This window comes from Phoca vitulina, unplaced genomic scaffold (genome assembly GCF_004348235.1).
Source record: "Phoca vitulina isolate PV1807 unplaced genomic scaffold, GSC_HSeal_1.0 scaffold5, whole genome shotgun sequence".
Classification (NCBI taxonomy): domain Eukaryota; kingdom Metazoa; phylum Chordata; class Mammalia; order Carnivora; family Phocidae; genus Phoca; species Phoca vitulina.
In genome coordinates this window covers 68,092,126-68,115,833 of record NW_022589708.1, presented here as the reverse complement: position 1 = coordinate 68,115,833, position 23,708 = coordinate 68,092,126, and the positions used below count along the sequence as shown (strand labels likewise).

The window sequence follows — 23,708 nt, the reverse complement described above, 5'->3', positions numbered from 1 at the left end:
TATTGTTCCTCATTTCCATATTCTCTAACACTTTTACCGTCAGATTGAATTTAAGTTCTGTCTTTGACATTAACGCCAATAAAAGGCAACAGTTACACGCATCTAGCATGTTCTCTACTCACAGCAAACTTCAATTTACAATGTGATTTTTAAGAAGCATGATTTAATTTTAAATATCATTGCATTTTCTGACTCTCACTCAGGTTTTATGCTTTATCTTTTTGTCTATGTTTTTTTAAATTTGGGAGTCTCATATTATTAGTGATTTCTTTTTGTTTATTATCTTATGTTAGTCCCCATACAGTACATCATTAGTTTTTGATGTAGTGTTCCATGATTCGTTGTTTGCCTATAACACCCAGTGCTCCATGCAGTATGTGCCCTCCTTATTAGTGATTTCTTATATTAAAATACAAACGTTCAAAAGTACTTTGCTTGCTTAACACAGACCAGAGGTGTGTGAGAACCATTAATGTTTGTCATCTGAAATGATAAAAAAATCAGATTTTTGTTTTTTCTTTTCTTTTTTTATTATTATTATGTTCAATTAGCCAGCATATAGTACATCATTAGTTTTTGATGTAGTTAGTGTTCAAGGATTTATTAGTTGCATATAACACCCAGTGCTCAACGCCACACGTGCCCTCCTTACCCATCACCCAGCAGATTTTTTTTTTTTTAATCATTAAAGTTCGAGAGTTAGGACTATGGGTAAAGCAAATATGCATTAAAAAGCGGAATCTTTTTTTCTTCATGAGCTTAACGATTGAGACACATGGTTTAAATTTCCTGCTAGAAAGGCTCTCTTTTTGCTCCTCTTGCTTGCTAGTTCCGCAGAAGGGACTGCACGGAATTCCTTTTCCAGGGCGGTCAGGTGAGACTAACGCCTCCTCCTCTCCTGGCAGGTGGACACCACCCTGTCTCAGTTCACCGACCCGAATGTTTACCTGTGGGATGTCCACCACAGTAAGAGGCTGATTAAGGTGGACGGGGTGGTGACCAAGAAGAGGAAGTCCTATTGCGTGGACTTTGCCGCCATCCGGCCCCAGATAGCCTTACTCCAGGAGATGCACGTTTCGCATTTTCACTTCTCGCTGGACTGGGCCCTGATCCTGCCGCTGGGCAACCAGTCCCAGGTGAACCACACGGTCCTGCACTACTACCGCTGCGTGGTCAGCGAGCTGGTGCGCGCCAACATCACGCCGGTGGTGGCGCTCTGGCGCCCCGCCGCCCCGCACCACGGCCTGCCGCCGCCCCTGGCCAAGCACGGCGCCTGGGAGAACCCCCGCACCGCCCTGGCTTTCGCCGAGTACGCCCGGCTCTGCTTTCAGGATCTCGGCCGCCACGTCAAGTTCTGGATCACGATGGGCGAGCCGTACACGCGGAACATGACCTACAGCGCCGGGCACAATCTGCTGAAGGCCCACGCGTTGGCTTGGCGCGTGTACGATGAGAAGTTCAGGGGCTCTCAGAAAGGCAAAATATCCATAGCCCTGCAGGCCGATTGGATAGAACCTGCCTGCCCTTTCTCCCCAAAGGACAAAGAAGTGGCCGAGAGAGTTTTGGAATTTGACATTGGCTGGCTGGCCGAGCCCATTTTCGGCTCTGGGGATTATCCACGTGTGATGAGGGACTGGCTCAACCAAAGAAATAATTTCCTTCTACCGTATTTCACGGAGGAAGAAAAAAAGCTAATACGGGGCTCCTTTGACTTTCTGGCTTTAAGCCATTACACCACCATCCTTGTCGACTGGGAAAAAGAAGATCCAATGAAATACAATGATTACCTGGAAGTGCAGGAAATGACCGACATCACCTGGCTCAACTCTCCGGGGCAGGTGGCCGTGGTGCCCTGGGGCTTGCGCAAAGTTCTTAACTGGCTGAAGTTGAAGTATGGAGACCTGCCCATGTATATAATATCCAACGGCATAGACGATGATCCGCTCGCAGCCCAAGACAGGTTGAGGGTGTATTACATGCAGAATTATGTCAATGAAGCTCTGAAAGGTAAGGAGCCCTGGAAACAGCAGTCCCTTGAAGCCTCTGCCTCCCTAGGGCATGATACGTGATAGGCACTCAAACACGTACATCCACTGTCGCTCTCAGAGGAAAGTGCTATCCGTTCCTTGCCACACTGAACAAGTCCAAGAGAGACCTAGTATTTTCCCCCAAGGATAATGGAGTTTAGCTAAAAGTGGGAGACTCTAGCAAAAGAGTGGAAAATTCCCTAGCACCTGCTCAGGGTCTATAAAAGCATGGACTCTCTTGTCCCCCATCTCAGATGGGTTCACAGCACTCTTGCCTCCTTCATGTGCATAAAGATTTAACACAAGTACATCATAAGAGGTTTAATTATGTAAAACCTACTAAGTTAAATGTAGCTCAGTATTTGTCCTCTCATGAAAGAAGCCGTTTATGGTTAAACCTAATTTAGTTTTATTAAATGGTATTGAAATTTTCCCTGATGCACTCCCTAATGCTGTGTAAAAGGGAAGTGTTGTGTACAAAAAATTTTAATAGCCATTCTGTCCTTTTGTTTTTCTAGCTTACATACTGGATGGTATCAATCTTTGCGGATACTTTGCTTATTCATTTAATGATCGCACAGCTCCGAAGTTTGGCCTCTATCATTATGCTGCAAATCAGTTTGAGCCCAAACCGTCCATGAAACATTACAGGAAAATCATTGAAAACAATGGCTTCCCGGGTCCCGAGACTCTGGGAAGATTTTGTCCAGAGGAATTCACCCTGTGTACCGAATGCAGCTTTTTTCATACCCGAAAGTCCTTACTGGCTTTCATCGCTTTCCTACTTTTTGCTTTTATTATTTCTCTTTCTCTGATTTTCTACTACTCTAAGAAAGGTAGAAGAAGTTATAAATAGTCCTGAACATTTTCCTATTCATTTATTTTGAAATAATTATGTGCACACATCAGCTGTTAACCATTTGCACTTCTCAGTGTTGTAAAACTATAGATTTCATTTATCCGACTTCTAGAAAAATTTTTTGTGGCATATGACAGACATTTGGAAATGAGCATAGGTGATTGTAAAATATTGAATAATGTGAATAGTGCCTGGATTTGTTCTTTTTTTGGAGGGTGATCAGAGACTGTCAGGGGCCATCATTTCTGCAACTCACTCTGTAACAAATGTATGGGAAGTGGGAACCATTCCATAATTTTTTTTACAGAAATTGAATGGCCTTATCAGTGCCATTCCTAAGTGTAGTGTTTATCTTGAAGTAATAATTGCAAATGTTGGAATAAAAAGTTAAATTATAAATTAAATTATAAATTAAATTAAGTTAAGTTAAATCCCAAGTAACCTTACCCAACATAACCAACTGCCATGATGTGCTTAATGGTCTCTGTTGAACCAAGTTTCCCTTGAAAAAGAAATGGCAGAATATAGGAGAGATGACAAAGAGCCCCGGGCTGCCACATTCCTTTTAAAAGCAGTGTTTCTAGCAAATGCTGGTAATATTAACTTACATATCTGGTTAATGATATATTTGGCAGAGCAAATGATAGAACTTTATTTTATGTGGCTTTCAGGGCGCTGTCCAGGCCCTGGGGTCCTTGAGGGCTTTGCGTTACTGGGGCCTTGTCAAGCGCCTGCACATAGGACTTTGAACGTTTGCAGAAAAATAAACATGAATCATGAGATGTTGGGCTCTTCAGGAAGCATAAACCAATCATGAAATGCATTATACTGTGTGGCTCTAGGAGGAAGAAAGGAGAAAAAGTACTTATTCTGAGCAACATCATGATTAATTTGATTATAAACCCTTTGATTTTAGAGCGCTCCTTGCAATGAATGATGTGACCTTTCCTGAGCGAAAAAGAATGAAATAATAACTCATCTTGTGAAGAGTGACTTCACTTGCTGTTCTTTAGAATGTGCCATGATTTCTTTGAATTGAATTTTTTTTTTTAAATTCTTAATAGGCTCCAAAGCATTTGGTCTGATAACACTGGAAGATTTGTTTCTGTGATTGCTGAGGTTTATTTTATATTTTTGCTGCAACTTCTGTGGAACTAGCTTTAAGCTAGTTTTGCTTTGAACTTTCACACTGAAACATGCTACTGATTTCTAGAAAGGGCTAATGAGGTCTTATCCTTTAATGCCCCTCAAACAAGTTTTGCTGATTTTCAGACAAGGGTCTTTCTGTTGCACTGGCATTGTGGATGATCCTAATGTTTGTTTTATAGATAAGCCAATATCATATCAGGCAAGTTAAACCACTATCATATCAAGCATAACTGATCTTGCTGACACAGGGTTATAGTATATAATAAAATGCTGTACTGTATTATATATCATCTTCAGGGGTGGTATGATTTTTTTCCATGAAAGATAAGCTTTTGTGGGTATTCTTTTAAAAATTGGACTTATTTTTAAAAATAGAAACTAGAGAATAATAGTTCTTCTATGTATATATTTTTTTCTGATTCTAAGAGTAATATATGTTCACTGTAAAAAATTTAAAAGCATAGAAACTATACATAAAGAGAAAAAATGACCTGTAATCTCACCACCAAAGTGGCCACTGTTAACATAGCCTATGTATTTTATTTTACATGGAGTCAGATCATATTGTAAATAATTATGTGTCTTTATTAATTTTTATTGTGTGTGTTTCTTTTGTCATTAGTCTTCAAAAGCATGATTTCCAATAGTTGTAGAGTGATTCCACTATATGAGTTTATCACAACTTATTTAACCATTCCTATTGGTGGGACTAGTTTCCTATTGTTAATTACTGTTAAGTAATGTTTAAAAATTTTCTTGCTACAATATTAATTTTCATTTCCTTGAATGTAGACAGAAGTAATTCTGTCCCTTGATGAAGTATTGTAATAAATCTGCCTGCAACTTTGCTTTTTTCATAATCATATAACTGGCTGCTAGATACGTTTCTTTAAAAAATTTTTTTTGAGTTGAGTTAGCTACACAGAATATGAGTGGTGAAGAAATGGGTCTGACAGCGAGGCTGGAAGATGGGAGGGCATGGAGGGTGCCCCAGGCTCAGCCCTGTGGTTGAGCTGAGACTTTTAGACATTGAGAAGACAAAACAGGAAGAGTTGAAAGAGACAATACAGACGCCAAAGCCTCTAAGAGAAATGACATCTCAAAACCATCCAACTCAGTTATAGTGAGAGCAGCATGCTAATGTTGAGCCCCCCTCGACCTTAGGAGGAGGTACGTGGCTCCCTCCCGCAAAGGAGAGAGGCCATCCCTTGGGTCTGAACAGACGTTAGGAGGGAGGAGGGACCCGGTGGAAGAGGGAGGCGGGGCCAGGAGCGGGGCCAGGGGGTGGGACTTCCTGTCAGAGCACCACCCTCCTTCCACGTCAGTCCTTACAATATTTCACTCACGAATCCTGGGTATTTCACCACTTTACTTTACTTTTTTTTTTTTTTAAATATAGAGACTGTTCCCCTGGAACTCTACAGGGCATTAGGTGGTAAACTGATTAATTTGATTATAAACCCTTTGAGTGTCCTGTGGTGTCCTGAGTCCTCTTGGCTAATTTCTGCCACACTTGTATTTGCCCTGCTTTCACAGACCCTGCGTTGGACCCAGGTGTATCCCTTGCGCTTATGCCTCGTTCTTTTTGCCTGGGTTTGCAAGGATGGTTTTTCAGATTCATTAAGGACATTTTTCATTTTATTTTTGGTCTTCCACAGACAGTAATTAGAATCTATTAATGCCTTGGAAGCTTTTCCTTTATACTATTTATAACAATGCTGTCCAACAGAAAGAGTGCAAGCTGCATATTTTAAATTTTTTTGTAGTCTCATTAAAAAAATTAAAAGTGCAGAAGAAATAAAGCTTAATGCTATATATTATTTTCCCAACATAAGCAAAATATCATAACTTCAATGTGTAATCAATATAAAAATGATTGAGATTTTTACATACTTTTTTTTTAAATACTAAGTCTTAGAAGTCTGGTGTGTGTTTTACGTGTATGGCACATCTTGTGCTCAATTTGGATTAGCCAGACTGTAAGTGCTCAATAGCCACATGTGGCTTAATGGCTGCTCCATTGGACAGCGCAGGTCTATAAAGAAAGCCTAGCTCTGCTAAGTCAATTAATAGCATAGTAAGATACCCAAAATATTTCATAAGTTAGAAGAATAAACTTTTTTTATAACAATCTTCCAAGCTCTATAGTCCATGGAAATAATTGACAAGTACATTTACAATTAAGCTAAACTATTGATTAAAACAAATATTTAAAACATCTATGTAGGAAAGCAAAAATAAATTCAAAATGGGTGAAAATCCTAGAGAAGAACACAGGCAGCAACCTCTTGGACGTTGGCTGTAGCAACTTCTTGCTAGACACGTCTCCAGAGGCAAGGGAAACAAAAGCAAAAATGAACTATTGGGACTTCATCAGGATAAAAAGCTTTTGCACAGCAAAGGAAACAACAAAATTAAAAAGCAGCCTATGGAATGGGAGAAGATATTTGCAAATGACATCAGATAAAGGGCTAGTATCCAAAATCTATAAAGAACTCAAACTCAACACCCAAAAAACAAAAAATGCAGTCAAGAAATGGGCAGAAGACATGAACAGACATTTCTCCAAAGAAGACATACAGATGGCCAACAGACACATGAAAAAATTCTCAACATCACTCAGCATCAGGGAAACACAAATCAAAACCACAATGAGATACCACATCACACTGGTCAGAATGGCTAAAATTAACAACTCAGGAAACAACAGATGTTGACAAAGATGAGGAGAAAGGGGAACCCTCTTACACTGTTGGTGGGAATGCAAGCTGGTGCAGCCACTCTGGAAAACAGTATGGAGGTTCCTCAAGAAGTTTAAAATAGAACTACACTATGACCCAGCAATTGCACTACTAGGTATTTATCCAAAGGACACAAAAGTAATGATTCGAAGGGGCACCTGCACCCCAGGGTTTATAGCAGCAATGTCCACAATTGCCAAACTATGGAAAGAGCCCAGATGTCCATCGACAAATGAATGGATAAAGAAAGGTGGTATATATACATAATACATACGTATATATATATATATATACACACACACAAAGGAATATTACTCAGCCATCAGAAAGAATGAAATCTTGCCATTTGCAATGACATGGATGGAACTAGAGTGTATTATGCTAAGTGAAATAAATCAGCCAGATGATTTCACACATATGTGGAATTTAAGAAAGAAAACAGAGAACATAGGAGAAGGGAAGGAAAAATCAAATAAGATAAAAACAGAGAAAGAGGCAAACCATAAGAGACCCTTAACTCTAGAAAACAAACTGAGAATTGCTGGAGGGGAGGTGGGTGGGGGGATGGGGTAACTGGGTGATGGGCATTAAGGAGGGCACTTGATGTAATGAGCACTGGGGTGTTATATGCACCTGATGAATCACAAACTCTACCCCGAAACTAATAATAAACTGTATGTTAACTAACTTGAATTTAAATGAAAAAAATAAATCTATGTGGAAGGGAGAATTCTGTAACTAGTTTTGAATACTGTAGTAATTCAAATGGTGGAATTAAACTGCTTTTGTTTTTACATAATCTATTTCATTTTTTTCTCTCATACTGCCTTTTTCTGAATGAATGGAGCAGTTATATTGTCCTATAGCATCTCCATTTAATATTTACTATTGAACAATGCTGCTCAAAATTTCTATCTGGGAAGGAGAATGTTAGATGACATGGACCAACCTTGACAGAGAGCCTTGGTTCTAGAAGGAAAGCAGAGGCCATGTCTTTGTGTTTTGTTTTGATTTTCAGTATTTAGTCCCGTGTCTTATACAAAATATTCTTCAATAAATGTTGATTAGTTGAATAAATTATGGATGAAAGATGGAATACATGAGTTAACAGAATTAGCTCCCTGACATCACCTTTGTCCAGAGATTCATTTAATAAAGACCAACTGTCAAGAATCAGAAACTGCTGTGGGTTAGATGCTACAATGGCTCGATTCTGTGTATTCAGAGGAAAGAATGAGAGCTTCCATGTGATCACCTTTGATAACCTATCTTTCTGGGTAACAAGGCAATAACACTGCTGTCCTAAATCATCACCCCTAGACCAATCACACAGTGAGAGGACTGTAACTTTTTTCTTCCTTATTCACACTGTCCCTCAACCAGTCAGTATTCTTACTATTTGCAAGAATTGTTATATATTGGGTTAAGTTCTTTATCTGCCAATAAAAACCAGGGAACTCATCTTCTAGAAAGAATTCCCTTATGTCATCTTGAAATGCTTACAGTTTCCAAGAAGATGTAGCTTTTTTCTCAGATCCATTATGCTTTTCCATTTTTATAACCATTAAATATTATTAGAGTTTTGTTTGTTCCAGTACATTTCCTGGGACATCTTTGTTTCATACCTTTGTGGTAAATACCCATTGTTTGATATCAAGGAGAAAGAGGTCAAGAAAAACCACAAGGAACCTTGAGTAAAGGGTGGAAATACCATAATGTCTGTGATAGGACACCTACAATAAGGTGAAATCTGTTTTGCAACGTAATTGTTACACACAAGAAAAGGTTTAGTGACTGATAGTCAAGCCTTTGTTGTAACACCATAGATTAGAGAAAAAAACAGTTTCACCCTACCTATTCATTGAGTCAGAAAGGCAGAGGGACAAGAATCAGTGGATCCATCTTCTAAATGTCAGAGTCTCAACTTCCTTATCTTTGAAATGGGAATAATGTCTATCAGAGCACAGTGCTGAACATACTAAGTATCCAATAAATAAAGCACCTCCCCTAGACACATTTTTTTTCTGGACTAATTCCACTTTTTCTCAATATGTATATGATTTATTGTTAATCAGATATTCAGAGCTCAGTAACATAAAACCAGGGACTGTAGCAGTCAATACGATTCATCCAGAAGTGCTTCAGTTATTTCATTTGTGACTTTGAATATACAACATCATAGAATGCCCTTGGTAAAACCAAACTAAAAAAATCAATCCCCACAGTTATTTAATAATACCAGATTATTTTCTTGGATCCGAATTTTGTGAATGTTGAATTGATAGAATCCTGAAGATCATTTGGCAGAAGATGTTTCTATAACAGTATGTTGCACCATCTGCTCTTTTGAAACAATCTAATGACACAGACAAAACACTGAAATTTGTATTTTTGTTATTGAATCGGTAAATAATTGAAAACCCATTAACTAAATTTTTGTGTGATTCAAAAATCCTGGGTAGAGTTTCTAATTTTGGTTGTAATCTTTCCATATGCTTATTTTATGGTAAAAACGAATTAACTTTTAATGAGCTTATTTATTTTTTATAAATTATTTGCAACTGAAACATTGCTCCTTAATAAATTGCTAGAATCGGGCTGAATGGTTTTTTTTCTTCTGTTTAAAATCTCAATTGATTAGTTTATAAAATTTGGTGTTCTTTCAATATTGTAGCAGTTACTGTCTAATTATGGCCTTAAGCATAAATGTTGCCTAAGACTTTTTGGCCAGTTTTGAGCATGTGAATCAAAGCTTTGGCTAATTTAGTTCCAGAATATCAGACTGCAAGTGTTTCAAGTTTTCAACAGTGTTTCAAGGCCATGCTGTTGCAGTTAAGACATGAAGGTTTTATAACTATTTTTTTCACCTTAAATTATGGGTATTGTGAGTCTCCAGTAAGTAGCCCAAAGGCTTCAAAATAAAACATTTCAATCCTCAGGGGCAGGAGTGGTAAGCCACAGAGCAACAAAACAGATATAATTAGAAAAAGATTGACAGGTCAGGTGAAAATATTCCATTAGTGAAAGATGACAGATGAAAAATGAACATGATTTTATTCCAAACTGCTACCGTTCTAAAATGTCCTTATTCTATCTGAGCCTTCATGGACTTAATAACCCACCAAAACAAACACAGTGGGAGTTACTCATCCATCAGCCTGACAATAGCAGAGCTGCAAGATTCCAGCAGTGTTCACCTAGGCAGGAAGGAAGGAGACAAGGGAAGCCAGAAAGTGCGGGGAGGGCTTGCAGGATTGGGGAGAGCCCATGAAAGAAATATTTGCAACAATGACAGAATTTTTCCACATGGAAGACTAGAGTGGGCTAGGGTTGGGTATCTCCCTTCTCCCAGGTCAGTTAGGCTCTGACGAGACCCCAGTAGGCTAAGCCCTGGTTAGCTGGTTTCTCCTGAGGGCAGGCCTTGTTAAGAACAAAGTGCTCTGGGGTGCCGGCTGGCTCAGTTGGTAGAGCATGTGTCTCTTGATCTCCGGGTTGTGAGTTCCAGCCCCATGTTTTGAATTTATTTAAAGCAAACAGAGCGCTCTGGCATATTCTAAGATGGCCCTTTCTCCTCTGGCCCCATCAGAAACACAAGGAGATTTTTCTCTGATATTACACAATTGCAAAATACAATCTCCAACATACTGTGAGAACCTGATAGAGCTCCTGGAATAAATCCCACAAATTGTGCCCCCGGCCCCTCCTCTGCTGTGACTGGATCGCCTTAGAGTTTGTAACTCTTGGAGTTGGCCACGCTGAGTCTCTGGCAATTCCCGAATTACAGTTCAGGTTTTCCTACTCCAGCCCTGGTTCCTGAGGTGGTTCGTAGCTACTTGTGAGACTCTGCTTGGGTCCACCACAGACTCCCTGTATTTGACTGTCTCTCCAATTTGTGGGGCAGGAGTTTGCCGTGTGTCTTCCCTTCTCTGACAGATCCAAGAAGAGTTGCTAATTTTTCAGTCTCTTTAGACTTGCACTTGCTAAGATGGAGTGGTGACTTCCCTCCCATCACCTCTAAAGAGATAGAGAAAAAAAAAAGGGAAGGGTCAAGAAAAGGCTGCCATGTTTATAAAGCAAACTGGGCGGCGGGGGGGGGAGTGGTTATTGTCAAACCAATTGTGATGCGATTGCAAAATACAGTCTCTATCCTCTCAATGGTCTCTCCTGCCTTGGCCAGTAAGGCACAAACATGCAAAGGCACCAAGGATTATCACTGGTCATATGATGGACCTGTGAAGAGTTGGATCTAGTCTTCTCCAAGGTCAGCCCAAAAGCCTGGACGACATGGTCATCACCACCATGCCTTTATGGAGGAAAGTGGAGGCTCGACATGTGTGATACATGGGAAGTTGACTGGCACAGCTACTTTTGAACACCTTTAAGAATATTGTGCTAACACAGGAATTTATATATATTTTTTCCACAATATTTTGGAAAACAAATGATGAGTGTTTCCTCTTCTGGCTACAGTTGCACAGGGACAATCTCATAAAGAATACAATTTGGCAAACAGTGGGTGTTTTCAGTGCAGTCACGGTGGATGTCTCTTCTTGGATGTCTCTGGAGCCTCCAACTAGATATGTCTGAAGAGGAATGAATATTCATTTTCTTTCCCTTCAAACTAGATTTTCTCTCCCCAGTTATCCCTGGGAGACATTCAGCAGGAAATTCTAAGGATTGTTTTCATTCTGATGTTTGTAGCATCCACCCCGCATTTGGATGCTTGCTGAGGGTGTCTCCTTTAAACTCCTTGCTTAGACGTTTCCCGTACTCCCTAAATGGTTTTCTGGCTGTGTCCCTTCTGCACATCAAATGCCATTTTGATTCAGTTCACCTCTCCCTTCAAGTGCTTATACTGCGTGTCCTTGCTCCTCACCATTAGCTGACATTTGCGCTAAATCTCCCTCTGGGGGCGTCTGGGTGGCTCAGTCAGTTAAGCGTCTGCCTTTGGCTCAGCTCATGATCTCAGGGTCCTGGGATGGAGCCCCGCGTGCTGGCTCCTGCTCAGTGGGGAGCCTGCTTCTCCCTCTCCCTCTGCCTGCCACTCCCCCTGCTTGTGCTCTCTCTCTCTCTCTCTGTCAATTAAATAAATAAAATCTTTAAAAAAATCTATCAGTCAATCAGTCTTCCTCAGCATGTCCTCTAGACTGGTCATCCTCAACCTGGCTGAACATCAGGATCAGCACTGACTGCCTCCTACCAGGACTTTCGTGGTTGTCTAATCTCTGCCGTTAGATTATAAAGTGCTCTGGGGCAGTTACCTTATCTTATTTGTCTTGTTATTCTCTGGGATGAATATTAATTGCTTAATAAACATTTCTTATATGAGTAAGTGCTTAATGAAAAGGGGTAGGGGTAGAAACTTATTACAGGTGGTTCTTTAAAAGGAGTTAACTGTTTTTTCCAGTTACCGAGGCTCAGTTCACCTTTATTACCTGGAGTTTTGCCAGTCAGACTTCTAGTCAACGATATTTGTGATGATAATTGGTGTTCATAGTGATTACCCCGGGACTGTACAAAATCTTGAACTCTCTTCTCAGTCATTTAAGAGAAGATGTTATTAAGATGTTTGTTTCTAGTTAACAGATTCATTATATATATCATCATGGATTTTACCCATTTTAAAAGAATTAAAATACAATAAAAATTTTGATAAGATCACACTGGACATTAATTTTCCTTTGATGTTCATTCAACAAATAATTAGCACACAATATATGCAAGTTAATAGAGCTATTATGCAGGAATATTCTACTCTCGTCAATTTATGTATATTTGAAATGCCTTGTGCATCAATTGTGCCAGTCAATGCTTTACTGTAATTGGCATACAGTACGATATTTAATCGATTTTTTCAATAGACATTAAGCAAAATATGGCTCTTTATTTTTTTTATTTTTTATTTTTTTTAAAGATTTTATTTATTTATTTGAGAGAGAGAGAATGAGAGAGACAGCACATGAGAGGGGGGAGGGTCAGAGGGAGAAGCAGACTCCCTGCCGAGCAGGGAGCCCGATGTGGGACTCGATCCAGGGACTCCAGGATCATGACCCGAGCCGAAGGCAGTCGCTTAACCAACTGAGCCACCCAGGCGCCCCGAAAATATGGCTCTTTAAAATAGTGTATTTTGTAGAGCAACTACTAAAAAGTTACCTATGAAGCAAAATTCTATAAATCAAATCCAGTTCTTTGATAGGTCTTCAAGGGTACATTAGAGCCAGTTGGTTGCCTATCCAACTGGTCACTTTGGTCTCTGATTCTGGACTTTGAGCCATGCTATGTCAGTAGCTCCTCTTGCCATGTCTGCCTTGTCTGGAGTAGATGCAATACTGGGGATGCAGGTTGTGATTGGGTGCTTTAAGCAATGGTTCTCAAGCCTGGGTGCACACTGGAATCACCTAGGGAGTTTTAAAAACCACTGATGCCTGGTCTCATTTGCAAAGATTCTAGCTTAATTGGTCTGGGACGTGGCTCTGTGTCTCTTTAATGGCTCCAGCACCCATTGGACGGGCTTGTCAACTCTCCCAGGTGACCCCAGCCCTGGCGCCCGGGGTCACTTCTTCCCTTATTGTGTAGCTCAGGTGAGGTAGTGGCTTCCTGCTGCTGTTACTCCCTGCTTCCTTTCCATTCACGTTGGCTTCCCAGCTCTTCCATCATGCCTGTAACCAACTCTCTGCATAACATTCTCTCTGTTGTAAAATCTCAAAGTAGGTCCTCTTTCCCTTGTTCTGGTTCTCATTGGAACTTGACTAAGGAAGCTGGTAGTAAAGACAATGAAAAGCTAATTAAACATAGACTGGAACAACCATGGGCAGCCATCTCTAGTCCTGCCTAGGGGGTAGAAGAGGCCCAGGCAAGTGGAGACGGGGGGTGGGAAGGACACAAGTTTGGTGGCCATTTCCAGAGGCCATTTATTTAGCAGCACAGACACCTTGCAGATAGTCTGTAACACAAGTCCCATGGGAGAATCTCATGAAATGTTCTAATTTCATCATTTTTGATGATTTAGTGTCCTTGTCATGGGTCACACTTTTATTTGTGAAGTCTATAGGGAAGAAATAAATTTTTTACGTGATGCATATCTATTGGTATATATGGTTGATTAACTCTATCCTTTAAGTCCATACTAGTAAAGCTGAAGAAACCTAAATGTGAATTTCTTTTTAAATTTACAATACCCTTTTACCAAACCCTGGGGCTGGCTTATGCTTCAAATTCATGACCAACCATATGGTAGGTTTGGAAAGCCTCATCCCAGTTAAAAAAAAACCCAAAAAACTCAACCTCAAAAAAATGCCTGTTCTTTGTCTTATGTAAGTAGGAGGAGGTGTTCTGTTCTGTCCTACTTAACCATCATGTCCCATTGGAGCTCTGTGGATGGTGGCCATGGAAACAAGAGAAAGCAATCCCAGGGATCAAATGAAAGCCACTTGTGTCTGTTGGTTGTAAACATGGACATTCAAGGCTTACTTTCAAGGAAGTTCAAGACTGATCATATGCAGACCCAGAGGCTTTTCTTCACACACAAACTCGCATGCACGCACACACACACTTGCACTCACACACACTCGTGTGCACGCGCACGCACACACACACACTCGCACACACTCACACATAACCCCCACAGCCCCAGCTGATCCTGCAGCAGCCTTCACCCAACTGTGCTTTCAGAATGGCCTTACTGAATTGAACATTTTTCCTGCTCTTTTATAGACTCCTTGAGAAAGCTGTAAGTAATGACCAACTACATTTTACACCAAATAATTGTTAGTCAAAGCTAGCGTTTTTGTTTTCCTAGGGACATCATTGCTATAACCTAAGAGACTGAATCCCATTGACCTAGAAGTGAATATTAATAATAAACATTTGTCAAGCCCCATCTTTAAAGGTGTGCTACTATCCCCATTTTACAGATGAGAAAACGGAGGCTTACAGAGGTGAATAACATGCTAATGGCTCAGAGCAGGAAGGTGGAGGTAAGAGTGTGATCGGAGCAGGCAGGGTTGCTCCAGAACTTGCACTCTGAATTTATGTCCATCATGTTTTAAGTGGCTGGATGAATGCAGAGCTTCTCTATGCCAGAGCTAATCAGTCCTGGGAAAATTAGAGGCTCAGAAAGACCCAGCAACTAATTTAAGTCATTAGTGACTATTTGAAGTTAGGCTCACATTGGTTTCCTCGAAAAGGTAACCAATTGATTGACAAGGAGAAGAGAGACAATTGCTGGCTGGGGGAGCTACAGAAAGCCTCTAGAAGGAGAGATTGTAAACGGCAGATTTGTAAGACAAATTACTTACTAGATTGGCAATAAAAAGTGCATTAAACACCCCAGTCCAAACCACTGGTGGGTGGAAAACCAGAAATTAAGTTTGCTATGTGCCTGGGCTCCCAGGAAGAGCCTGCAGTTACACAGGGCCCAGGTCGAGAAGGACCCTGTGCTTGGTTTAATGTTCTTCTGTGATCGTCTTGAGATTCTTAATCTACGTTTATCTCTGAATCTGCATTTTGTGATGATGCTGATGGGTCAGTGCAGTCCGCACATTGGTGAGTGGAGCTGCGCCAGGCAGCAACCCATGCACAGGAGGGTTGTGGTCCAGCGCAGCCCACGGGCGCCCAGCAGTTGGCCCAGACCTCCCGTGCCTGCCTCAGGGCAGTTCAGGCTTCCCGAGGGGGTGGCCAGGACAGTACCTGGGCCCAAGTGTTGTGGTGGCAAGCCCAGCTCCGCAAGTTCAAGGAAATGTCAGAGGAAAATTGAAATAACATTGTATACATTTGCATGTGACAGTTATCGTCAGACTTACATGAAACCGTTTGTGCAGAGAGCTAGATGTTTTAGAAAAAATTATTCTGTGACAATCATTAGTTCCAGATGTAACAAAATTTACATTTCGATATCACTTATTAGAGATTTATCTCAATATAATATGCCCAAATAATCCCAACAATGTTGTCACAGCCTATAAAGTACTCTCGATAGCTCCAGTAACAGATGCATATGCAGAAAGATCCTTCTCAAAATTAAAAATGATAAAAAGTTTTTTGTAATCTTGCAAGAGCGACCAATATTGCTTTATCAATAGCTATTAAAAATAAAGTTGCTAGAAGTATGGATTTTGATGATCTGATAAATTTGCAGAAAAGCCAGAAAAATCATAGGGTCTATCAAGATATCACACTAATAAAGTATGATCATTATCACATTATAATAAAAGGATGAGACCAAAATAATACTATTTTGCAAATTTGCAAGCTTATGTTGTTACTCGTGTATCGCCATTACTCCTCTTGCTCTTTTGTAAGTAACAAAAAGTTTTTAAAGGAAAAATATTTATATTTTAGCACCTTTAATAGCACTTTTCCCTACTCTTTCGACAGGAGCTTTCATTTTCATTTTGCGTCGGGTCCTTTAAGTTAGGTATTAACTTAACTGTGATTCTCTCGTCCTTGCCCTGCTCCTAGAAGAAGGAAATGATACTATAGAAGAAAACAAGGAGGACGAGGTGCTTTAACCGAGTCCAAGTTTCACTTTTATCTTGATGAAAAATACAGCCCTGACGCAGAGGGAGCGGTCAGTTCGGGGTTGGGGTTGAGTGAGCTTTGAATCAGGCCCCCCGCCCTCCGCCTCCCCCCCGCTGCCTCCCCACCTCCTCCGCCCCCGGCGTCTGGCCAGGGCACGCCTTGATTACGAGCTGTCAGGCTTTCCCTGGTTGCCAAAGCAGCACATCAGCTGTTGGACAGCATTACAGATAAAGACAACCTGAGGAGAATGGGTTGTTTTCTTTCCTTAGTCACTACTCTTGTAAAAAGTACTGTATATTTTATGTCTATTTTTATTCTCATCTTACTTTTCCTCTCCCCACAATCAGAGCTGGTTCCAAGGAGAGAGGGAGACTGCAGAGCAGTCTGGTGTCTGTGATGCCGGGCCGGAGAGCTGGATGTGGGCCCAGTTTTGCCTTTTGTTGCAGTGAGACCTTTAGAAATGACTCAAGTCTTTAATTCTTCATTTTCTCGTACATGGTGGTGAAAGATACAATGACAGCTGATGCATTTTAGTGACACGGCTTTGATTATGGCTTTTGTGTCATCGGAGCAAATGTCAACATAGGGAAAAAGGCAAATAACGTGATAGGATTATTACAAAAGGGTTTGATCATGTAGATGCCCTGAATGAGTCTTGAGGAACCTGCAGAGCTCTGTGGACCACACTTGGAGAACCACCATTCTGTGGCATCATTTGAAAACACTAATAGTTGGACCTAAGCTCTAGTGTTCAGAGAGGACCCAGGAGCCTCAGAGAGGAAAAACAAGCAGAACACACAAGACAAGCCCCAAAATGAAAGATTAAACCTTGAACCAAAATACAGAAATGTGTCAGAATAGTCAATTATGCTTTGTAAAGACTTTTTGCATGACTTTTGAACTAAAAATGCTAGCAAATGAATTGAGGAGAGTAGTGGTCACTGTTGAGACTCTTAGTGACCTGGAAATTCAACTGGAAGTAATATTTAAAACACAGAGCAAAAGAACAAGGACGAGAGAATCACAAGAAGAAAAAAAATAGATTTTTGGCGGATGTATCTGGAAGAACTAACATGTGAGTAAAAGAAGATTTAGAAAGGAGAAAAGGAACAGATGGAGAAGAGGCAATAATTAAACTAATGAAAGAAGAAAATGTCCTCAAGATTAAGAAAGACCTGAATGTGCAGACTGAAACTATTCACAGAGTTCTAAGCAGAAGGGATGAGAAAAAAAAAGTCTGGAAAATTCTTAAACTCCAAGGATGGAGAGAAACCATTGCAAACTTCCAGACAGAAATAACTGGTTGCTTAAAGAATCAATGCCATTCAATATTTCATCTGCAACACCTTAACTAGAAGATGGCGGGGCGTCTCTGCCCAGTGAGAGAGAACTGCCACCTTCCTCACTGAGCATGTCAGTCACCTCTCAAGATGGAGGTAAAGGTGGGTGTCCTGTGATCCAGAGAAAGTATCACTTGTGCACCTGGGACTCTAGAAGAAACTACTAGGGGAGGATATAGCAGGTGAACCTCTACCCACTACCCATACCATCACCGAAGGTACGAGAGCATGGGGAGGAAGAGAAGCCGTCATCAGCAAGGCACACATAACACGATCCAAATGGCCAGCAAGAGACCAGGGTTGTATACTAGCAACCCCAGATAATAAGTCTTAAAATAGAAAGGAACTATGTAAGGGTAATTCTAAGAATAATCTGGAACCAAAAGTGCTGAACTATTTAAAGGAAATCTAGCAGTTAGGCATGAAGGAAGAGAAAAGCAATGAGGCAAAGCATTAGGAAGATTTTATCTTGGTCTGCATGAGGGTAGAATTGAGAACAGTAGTGAAAACATTTGAGAAGACTGATCCTATTCAATAGACTATCTTGGTGAAGGGATAAATTATAGCTTGTGTTTTTTTATAAAGAAAATGACAGAAATGTATGTTTTGTTGTGAGCCTGTAGAGAGGGGAAGCAAACACTTATGAAATAGGAAGTTACAGTAGGACAACAGTATTAACAAAATGAAAAAGACAATGAGAAGAAACTTATGTAAACCAGCAAAAACATAACAAAAGGAAAAGGAGACAACAAAGTAAACCAAACTGAATACAAAGTAAGCATAAAATGGAAGAAATAAAATAAAGCACAGAAAGCACCATGAGGTCATACAAAACAAGAGCCGTCTGAGAAACACTCACAGCAGGAGAAGCCTGAGGGACAGTACAACTACATGAAACGCGGTATCCTGAACAGAAAACAGACATTCAGTAAAAACGAAGAAAATCTGTTTTGGCTTTTAGCTTCAGGAGAAAGAGGAATTCCAGGGCACTGGGCATCTGACAAAGCTGTGGACTGGGATTGCAGCTGGGTGTCTGACTGTAACTTTACACAGAGACCCATGCACTCTTGGGAGCCAGGACATCTCTTTCCCTCAGTCTTTCAACTCTGCTGTTTTTCTTGCATTCTGTTTCATCATCCTTTGACACGGCAGCTTGGGTTTCCAACCACGTGGTGGAAGTGTCCATGACGCTTCCTGAATTAATATCTCCTCTGAGGAACAGAACATTTATTCATTCATTCATTCATTCATTCATTTAAGAAATAGTGCCTGCCTACTATGTGCCAGGTGCTCTACCATGTTCAACTATGCTTTGAGGATTAGATAAAGCAGATGTTATTCCATCCTCATGGAGCTTAGTAGATAGTAGGAGAAAGACGTTACTCTATTATTTATACAAATCACTCTGTAATTACAAATGAGGCAAGTGCAAAGGAGAAAAAGTTCTGTGTATTGTGAAACTGTTTCCCCAACTTAGTTTAGGGTATGAAGGAGGACTTCCTGGGGGAAGTGACATGAGGCTGAGACCTAAGTGTAGATAGGAGTTTCCTAGCCACTGGGGACAGGTGTGGTGAACACCACTACAGAAAAGTCTGGAGATGGGCAAAGGGAGAGAGGTGGAAAGTGGACCTATTTATCCTAAGCCTGTTGCTGGGGTCTACTACGAGGTGTGTTCAAAATTTTTCTGTTCTTTAAATACAAATATATTTATTCACTGACTCCTAAAGAGCATGCAGTTTCTTAACATCCAAGCAATATTTACAAAAATAGTTGATCATGTACTTGACCACACAGAAAACCTTAATCTCAAGAAGGTAATTCAGAAACCTAAAAACCACTGATGATCTCCTAGGAAAATAAAAATTATTAAAATTGAATGAAGAAGTAGAAAATTTGAATAGACTGAGCACCATAGAAGAGATGATAAAAGTGATTAAAAATGTATTACTGAAAAAGTTAACAGGATTTGATGATTTCATAGCTGAACACTATTAACTATAAAGGGCAAGCAGTTCCGATGTAATTTAAGACTATAGCAGAAAACAAATTGTCATCATCTTTATGAAAGCAATCCTGTTACTATAACCTGATAAAGATACTGCAAAAAATATTGAGGTCATATTAATTTCAAAACATTTTAAATGTGATAGTAGCTACAATAATCCAGCAATGTGTTAAGAGACTAAGAAACTATGGCCAAGTAGAGTATATTGCAAGAATGCAAGGTTGCATAGTATCAGGAAATCAAGCAATGTAATTCATTACATCAACATATTAAAGCCGAAAAATAAATGAACATGCTAATAGATGCTGAAAAGCCATTTTGATAAACATTCAGCAGCTATTCTTAATAATAAGTTTAAGAATATATGTACATGAGGAAACTTTTTAAGTATGATAAAGACTACAAAACATCAGTAAACATTATCCTAACCAGTAAAACACTAAAATCACTTTAATTATGATCAGGGACTAGGTAAGATTGCTTGATCTTTTCATTATTATTCAACATTGTCTTAGAGGTTCTAGCAAATGTAGTAAGAAAAGACAGTAAAATAATCTGCAACATTAGAAAAGAAAGGATAAAACTTTCTCTTTTTGTTGATAATATTATATTCTTGGACAACCCAAGAGACTTAAGAAAAAAGCACTTGAATTGGTAAGATAGAGAGAGAGAAAAATACATATAACAACGAATAGCAGAAATCACCTAAATGTGAAAATGGGAAAATTTAATTTGTGGTTGCAATCAAATGCAAAGCAATACTGTGTGAAGAAAAGTATAAAATCCTAAAAACCAGACTCAAACAAATGGAAAGTCATACTACGTTCTTAGATATATACTGAGTTCTTAGGTATATAGACTGAAGGTAATTAAAATGTTAGCTCTCCCCAAATTCACTATATACATGTATATATAATATTTATACATACATCAATTATGATTCTAATTAGAATTTTAACACTTCAAAATAATACAAAATGTTCTTAAAGCTTATTTGGAAAAAAACTAAAGTTAGCCCAAAATAAAATGTATTTTTTTTTTTTTTAAAGATTTTATTTATTTATTTGACACAGAGAGAAAGACAGCGAGAGAGGGAACACAAGCAGGGGGAGAGGGAGAAGCAGGCTTCCTGCGAAGCAGGGAGCCCGATGTGGGGCTCGATCCCAGGACCCTGGGATCATGACCTGAGCCGAAGGCAGACGCTTAACGACTGAGCCACCCAGGCGCCCCCCAAAATAAAATGTATTAAAAAAAACTAGTGAGTACAAATCTTACAACACAGTATGTAGCCACTGTAATCAAATAAATAGGGCATTGGTTTTTGAAATAAATAAATATGGTAGAGGAATTGAAAGGAAAATCTAGATTCCAAAATACACACTATTTTAATCTATCATGAAGTTGACATTTCAATTCAGTGCGAGAAGGAAGGTGCAGGCTTTATTGGCTATTCATCTGGAAGAAAACAGAAATGTACATTTTCTCTCAGCATTTATATAAATAAATTACAGATAACTGAAAAATTATCTGGAAATTCAGATAAATTCAGCGTAAATAATTAGATATAAAGATAAATCAATGAGTAGATAAATGAATTATCTATATTACAGGAGAAAATCTAGGAGCCTCTACATACAATTTAGGATTTGTGGAGACTGTTCTCACCCAAGACACGAAAGCAACAGCAATAGAAGATTTAAACAAGGTCACTGAAGAATTATACAGGTAAAAATACATTTACATCACAGATGACAGATACAAAGTTAGTATCTTTTAAATACCAAGAGTCCTCACTAATGGGCAAGAGAAATTAAAAATAGGTATGAAATGGATAATTTACCCCAAAGTGGGCATAATGGGCATAAATATGGATATTTAAAATCATCTGTAATCAAAGAAATGCAAATTCAAGTAACAATGCAATAGCCCTTTATAACCATGTAATTAACAAAAACAATAGACTGACAACACCCTTATTCTCTTTAGAGGTAAGAATGCAGAGGAAAAAGTACTGTTGTACTTTGCAAATGAAATGTGAATTGTCACAGTCCTTTTTTTAATTGCAGTATGGCACTATCTTCTAAAAACAAAAATTCACATGCACTTTGATCCACCAGTCTCATTCCTGGGAAACTGTTCTGAAGAAATAAAAATACATTACCGTAGTAATATAATTTCATAAGAATATCATGTATCATAAATGTATCATGTTTATTATAGCATTATTCATACAGTTAGTATCCTGAAACAAGGTGAATCCCCATAAACAGAGGAATGGTTGAATCGATCTTTAAAATAAAAAAATTTTAAAATGTCATAAAACATTATGCAGCCATTAAAAAGAATGCATTATAGCAAAATCAGTTGACTCCATTAGGATTTCTATGAAGTATTATTGAGTGAGAAAATCTAGCTGCAGAAATGCATAACACTGCATTTCTGTAAGGAATTCTAATAAACAATGACCAAAGTACGTCATTTGTAAGTATATGTTTGTGAATGTGTGTATTTGTTTACAATGCTAGGTCGTTAACACAGAACACTTAGTGTGGTTTAGGGAGGAAGGAGGGAGGGAGGGTGGTGGGAAGGATGTGGGAAGGGAGGGAGGGAGGAAGGAATAAATGAGGAAGAGGGACGGAGGGACCTGAACTATTTAAAAAGCCAGCATGATCCCCATTTATGTTTTCTTTGTGGAATAAAAACAAATAAAAGACTGCTTGGGCTACCTTTCAGTCCCTTTTTCATAAGACCTGACTTTTCTACCTTATTGTTCCTGTGGCTACTATTCTGTTAGTAATTATGTTGCACTTGGCACACTGGGGAGAGTTCTTTTTCATCTTTCCAGCCTATTAAATAAACAGGCACTCGGTGTTTCCTTATCACTCCATTTGTCAGGTGGTGTTTGTGCGCATAAAAAGAGGAACATTGCGCAACTGTTTTGCCACACTTGACAGTTTCATGTAGCTGCCAATTGGTGTACCAGCTCCATATTTTAAATATTTTAATTAAACAAAAAATAGAAATCTATACAAGTGAACTTCTGAATAGTTACATTTCCCTCAAGTCGGGGAGTTACAGCGCCTTAGGAAGAGAAGCAGGAATCCATGCCTGAAAAAGGCTTTGCAAACCAATTCTTGACTCTGGGAATGCCTGTAAAACCGGGAGAACCAATCTCCAAGACCAGCTACTCATTTGGGAAATAGGGAGCAGCTTCAGGGCGGGGGGAGTTACTGACTTCCTCAGTCTTCCTCAAATGCAGTCCTGAGCTCCTTCCCCAGATTTTCTCCTTCTTGTTGGTTTACTCCTTCTTCTCCGGGCCATCATCGGCCTGGTTTCCTTGACTTTTGTCTTATGATCCCTTTGAAGACCTACCATTTCTCCTGATGGAGGGATCACATAGTTAGTTTAAACCCACTGTTACCTTAACTAACCTTTATAGCAAATGTCCCTTTTCAATGACCCTTGATACAGATCTTAACAGAAACTTGGTGTTCTCAAAGCTAGGTGGATAGGACAGATCCAGCCGGAAAGATTCGTTCTTTTCTCTTCCTAGGGAGTGCTGTGCTCTCGTCTCCTACAAGTGCTCTCCTATCAAACTCCTCTCACACTCCCCCCTTGCCTGTCTCTAGTGTAGCTACTGAGTCTCCCGAGTGGAACTTTGATTTATTTATTTATTTTTGTATTAGAAACAAAAAACAATTCATTGCATTACTTTGGTATTCAAGCTCAGGTAGAGGTTTAAATTGGAATATTTTTCATAGCTTGTCCTCCAAAAAACAAAACAGGCTTTAGGAAATTTCAGTTTCTCAGAAACCGTGCTTGACATTCCCCTAAGGATCGTTCTGTTCCTGTAGAGACAGACTGTTACAGGAAATTCATTTTTGGGAGAATGGCCACGTTAAATGGTAATGACAAAAGACGCCCTGGTGAATTTTGCCATTTTGCATGATCCCGTACTTGATCTAAATTTCAGAGATGTCCCAATACCAATAAGAGGAATGGCTACCACAATTTCAGTTTGCCTAGCAGGGCCCTGAGCACCAGGTCTTTGCAAACAGCTGGATTTCG

General features: G+C 39.5%; 1 protein-coding gene across 1 annotated transcript in view; it reads left to right on the top strand.

Annotated features, from left to right (window-relative positions):
- Positions 1–4,332, top strand: part of KL (klotho) — a 43,136-nt gene extending 38,804 nt beyond the window's left edge. The window contains exons 4-5 of the mRNA XM_032402496.1: positions 906–2,007; positions 2,546–4,332. Of these exons, the coding sequence (XP_032258387.1) occupies positions 906–2,007; positions 2,546–2,883 (1,440 nt within the window). The 3' untranslated portion in view covers positions 2,884–4,332. The remainder of the gene's footprint in view (positions 1–905; positions 2,008–2,545) is intronic.
- The last annotated feature ends 19,376 nt before the right edge of the window (positions 4,333–23,708 follow it).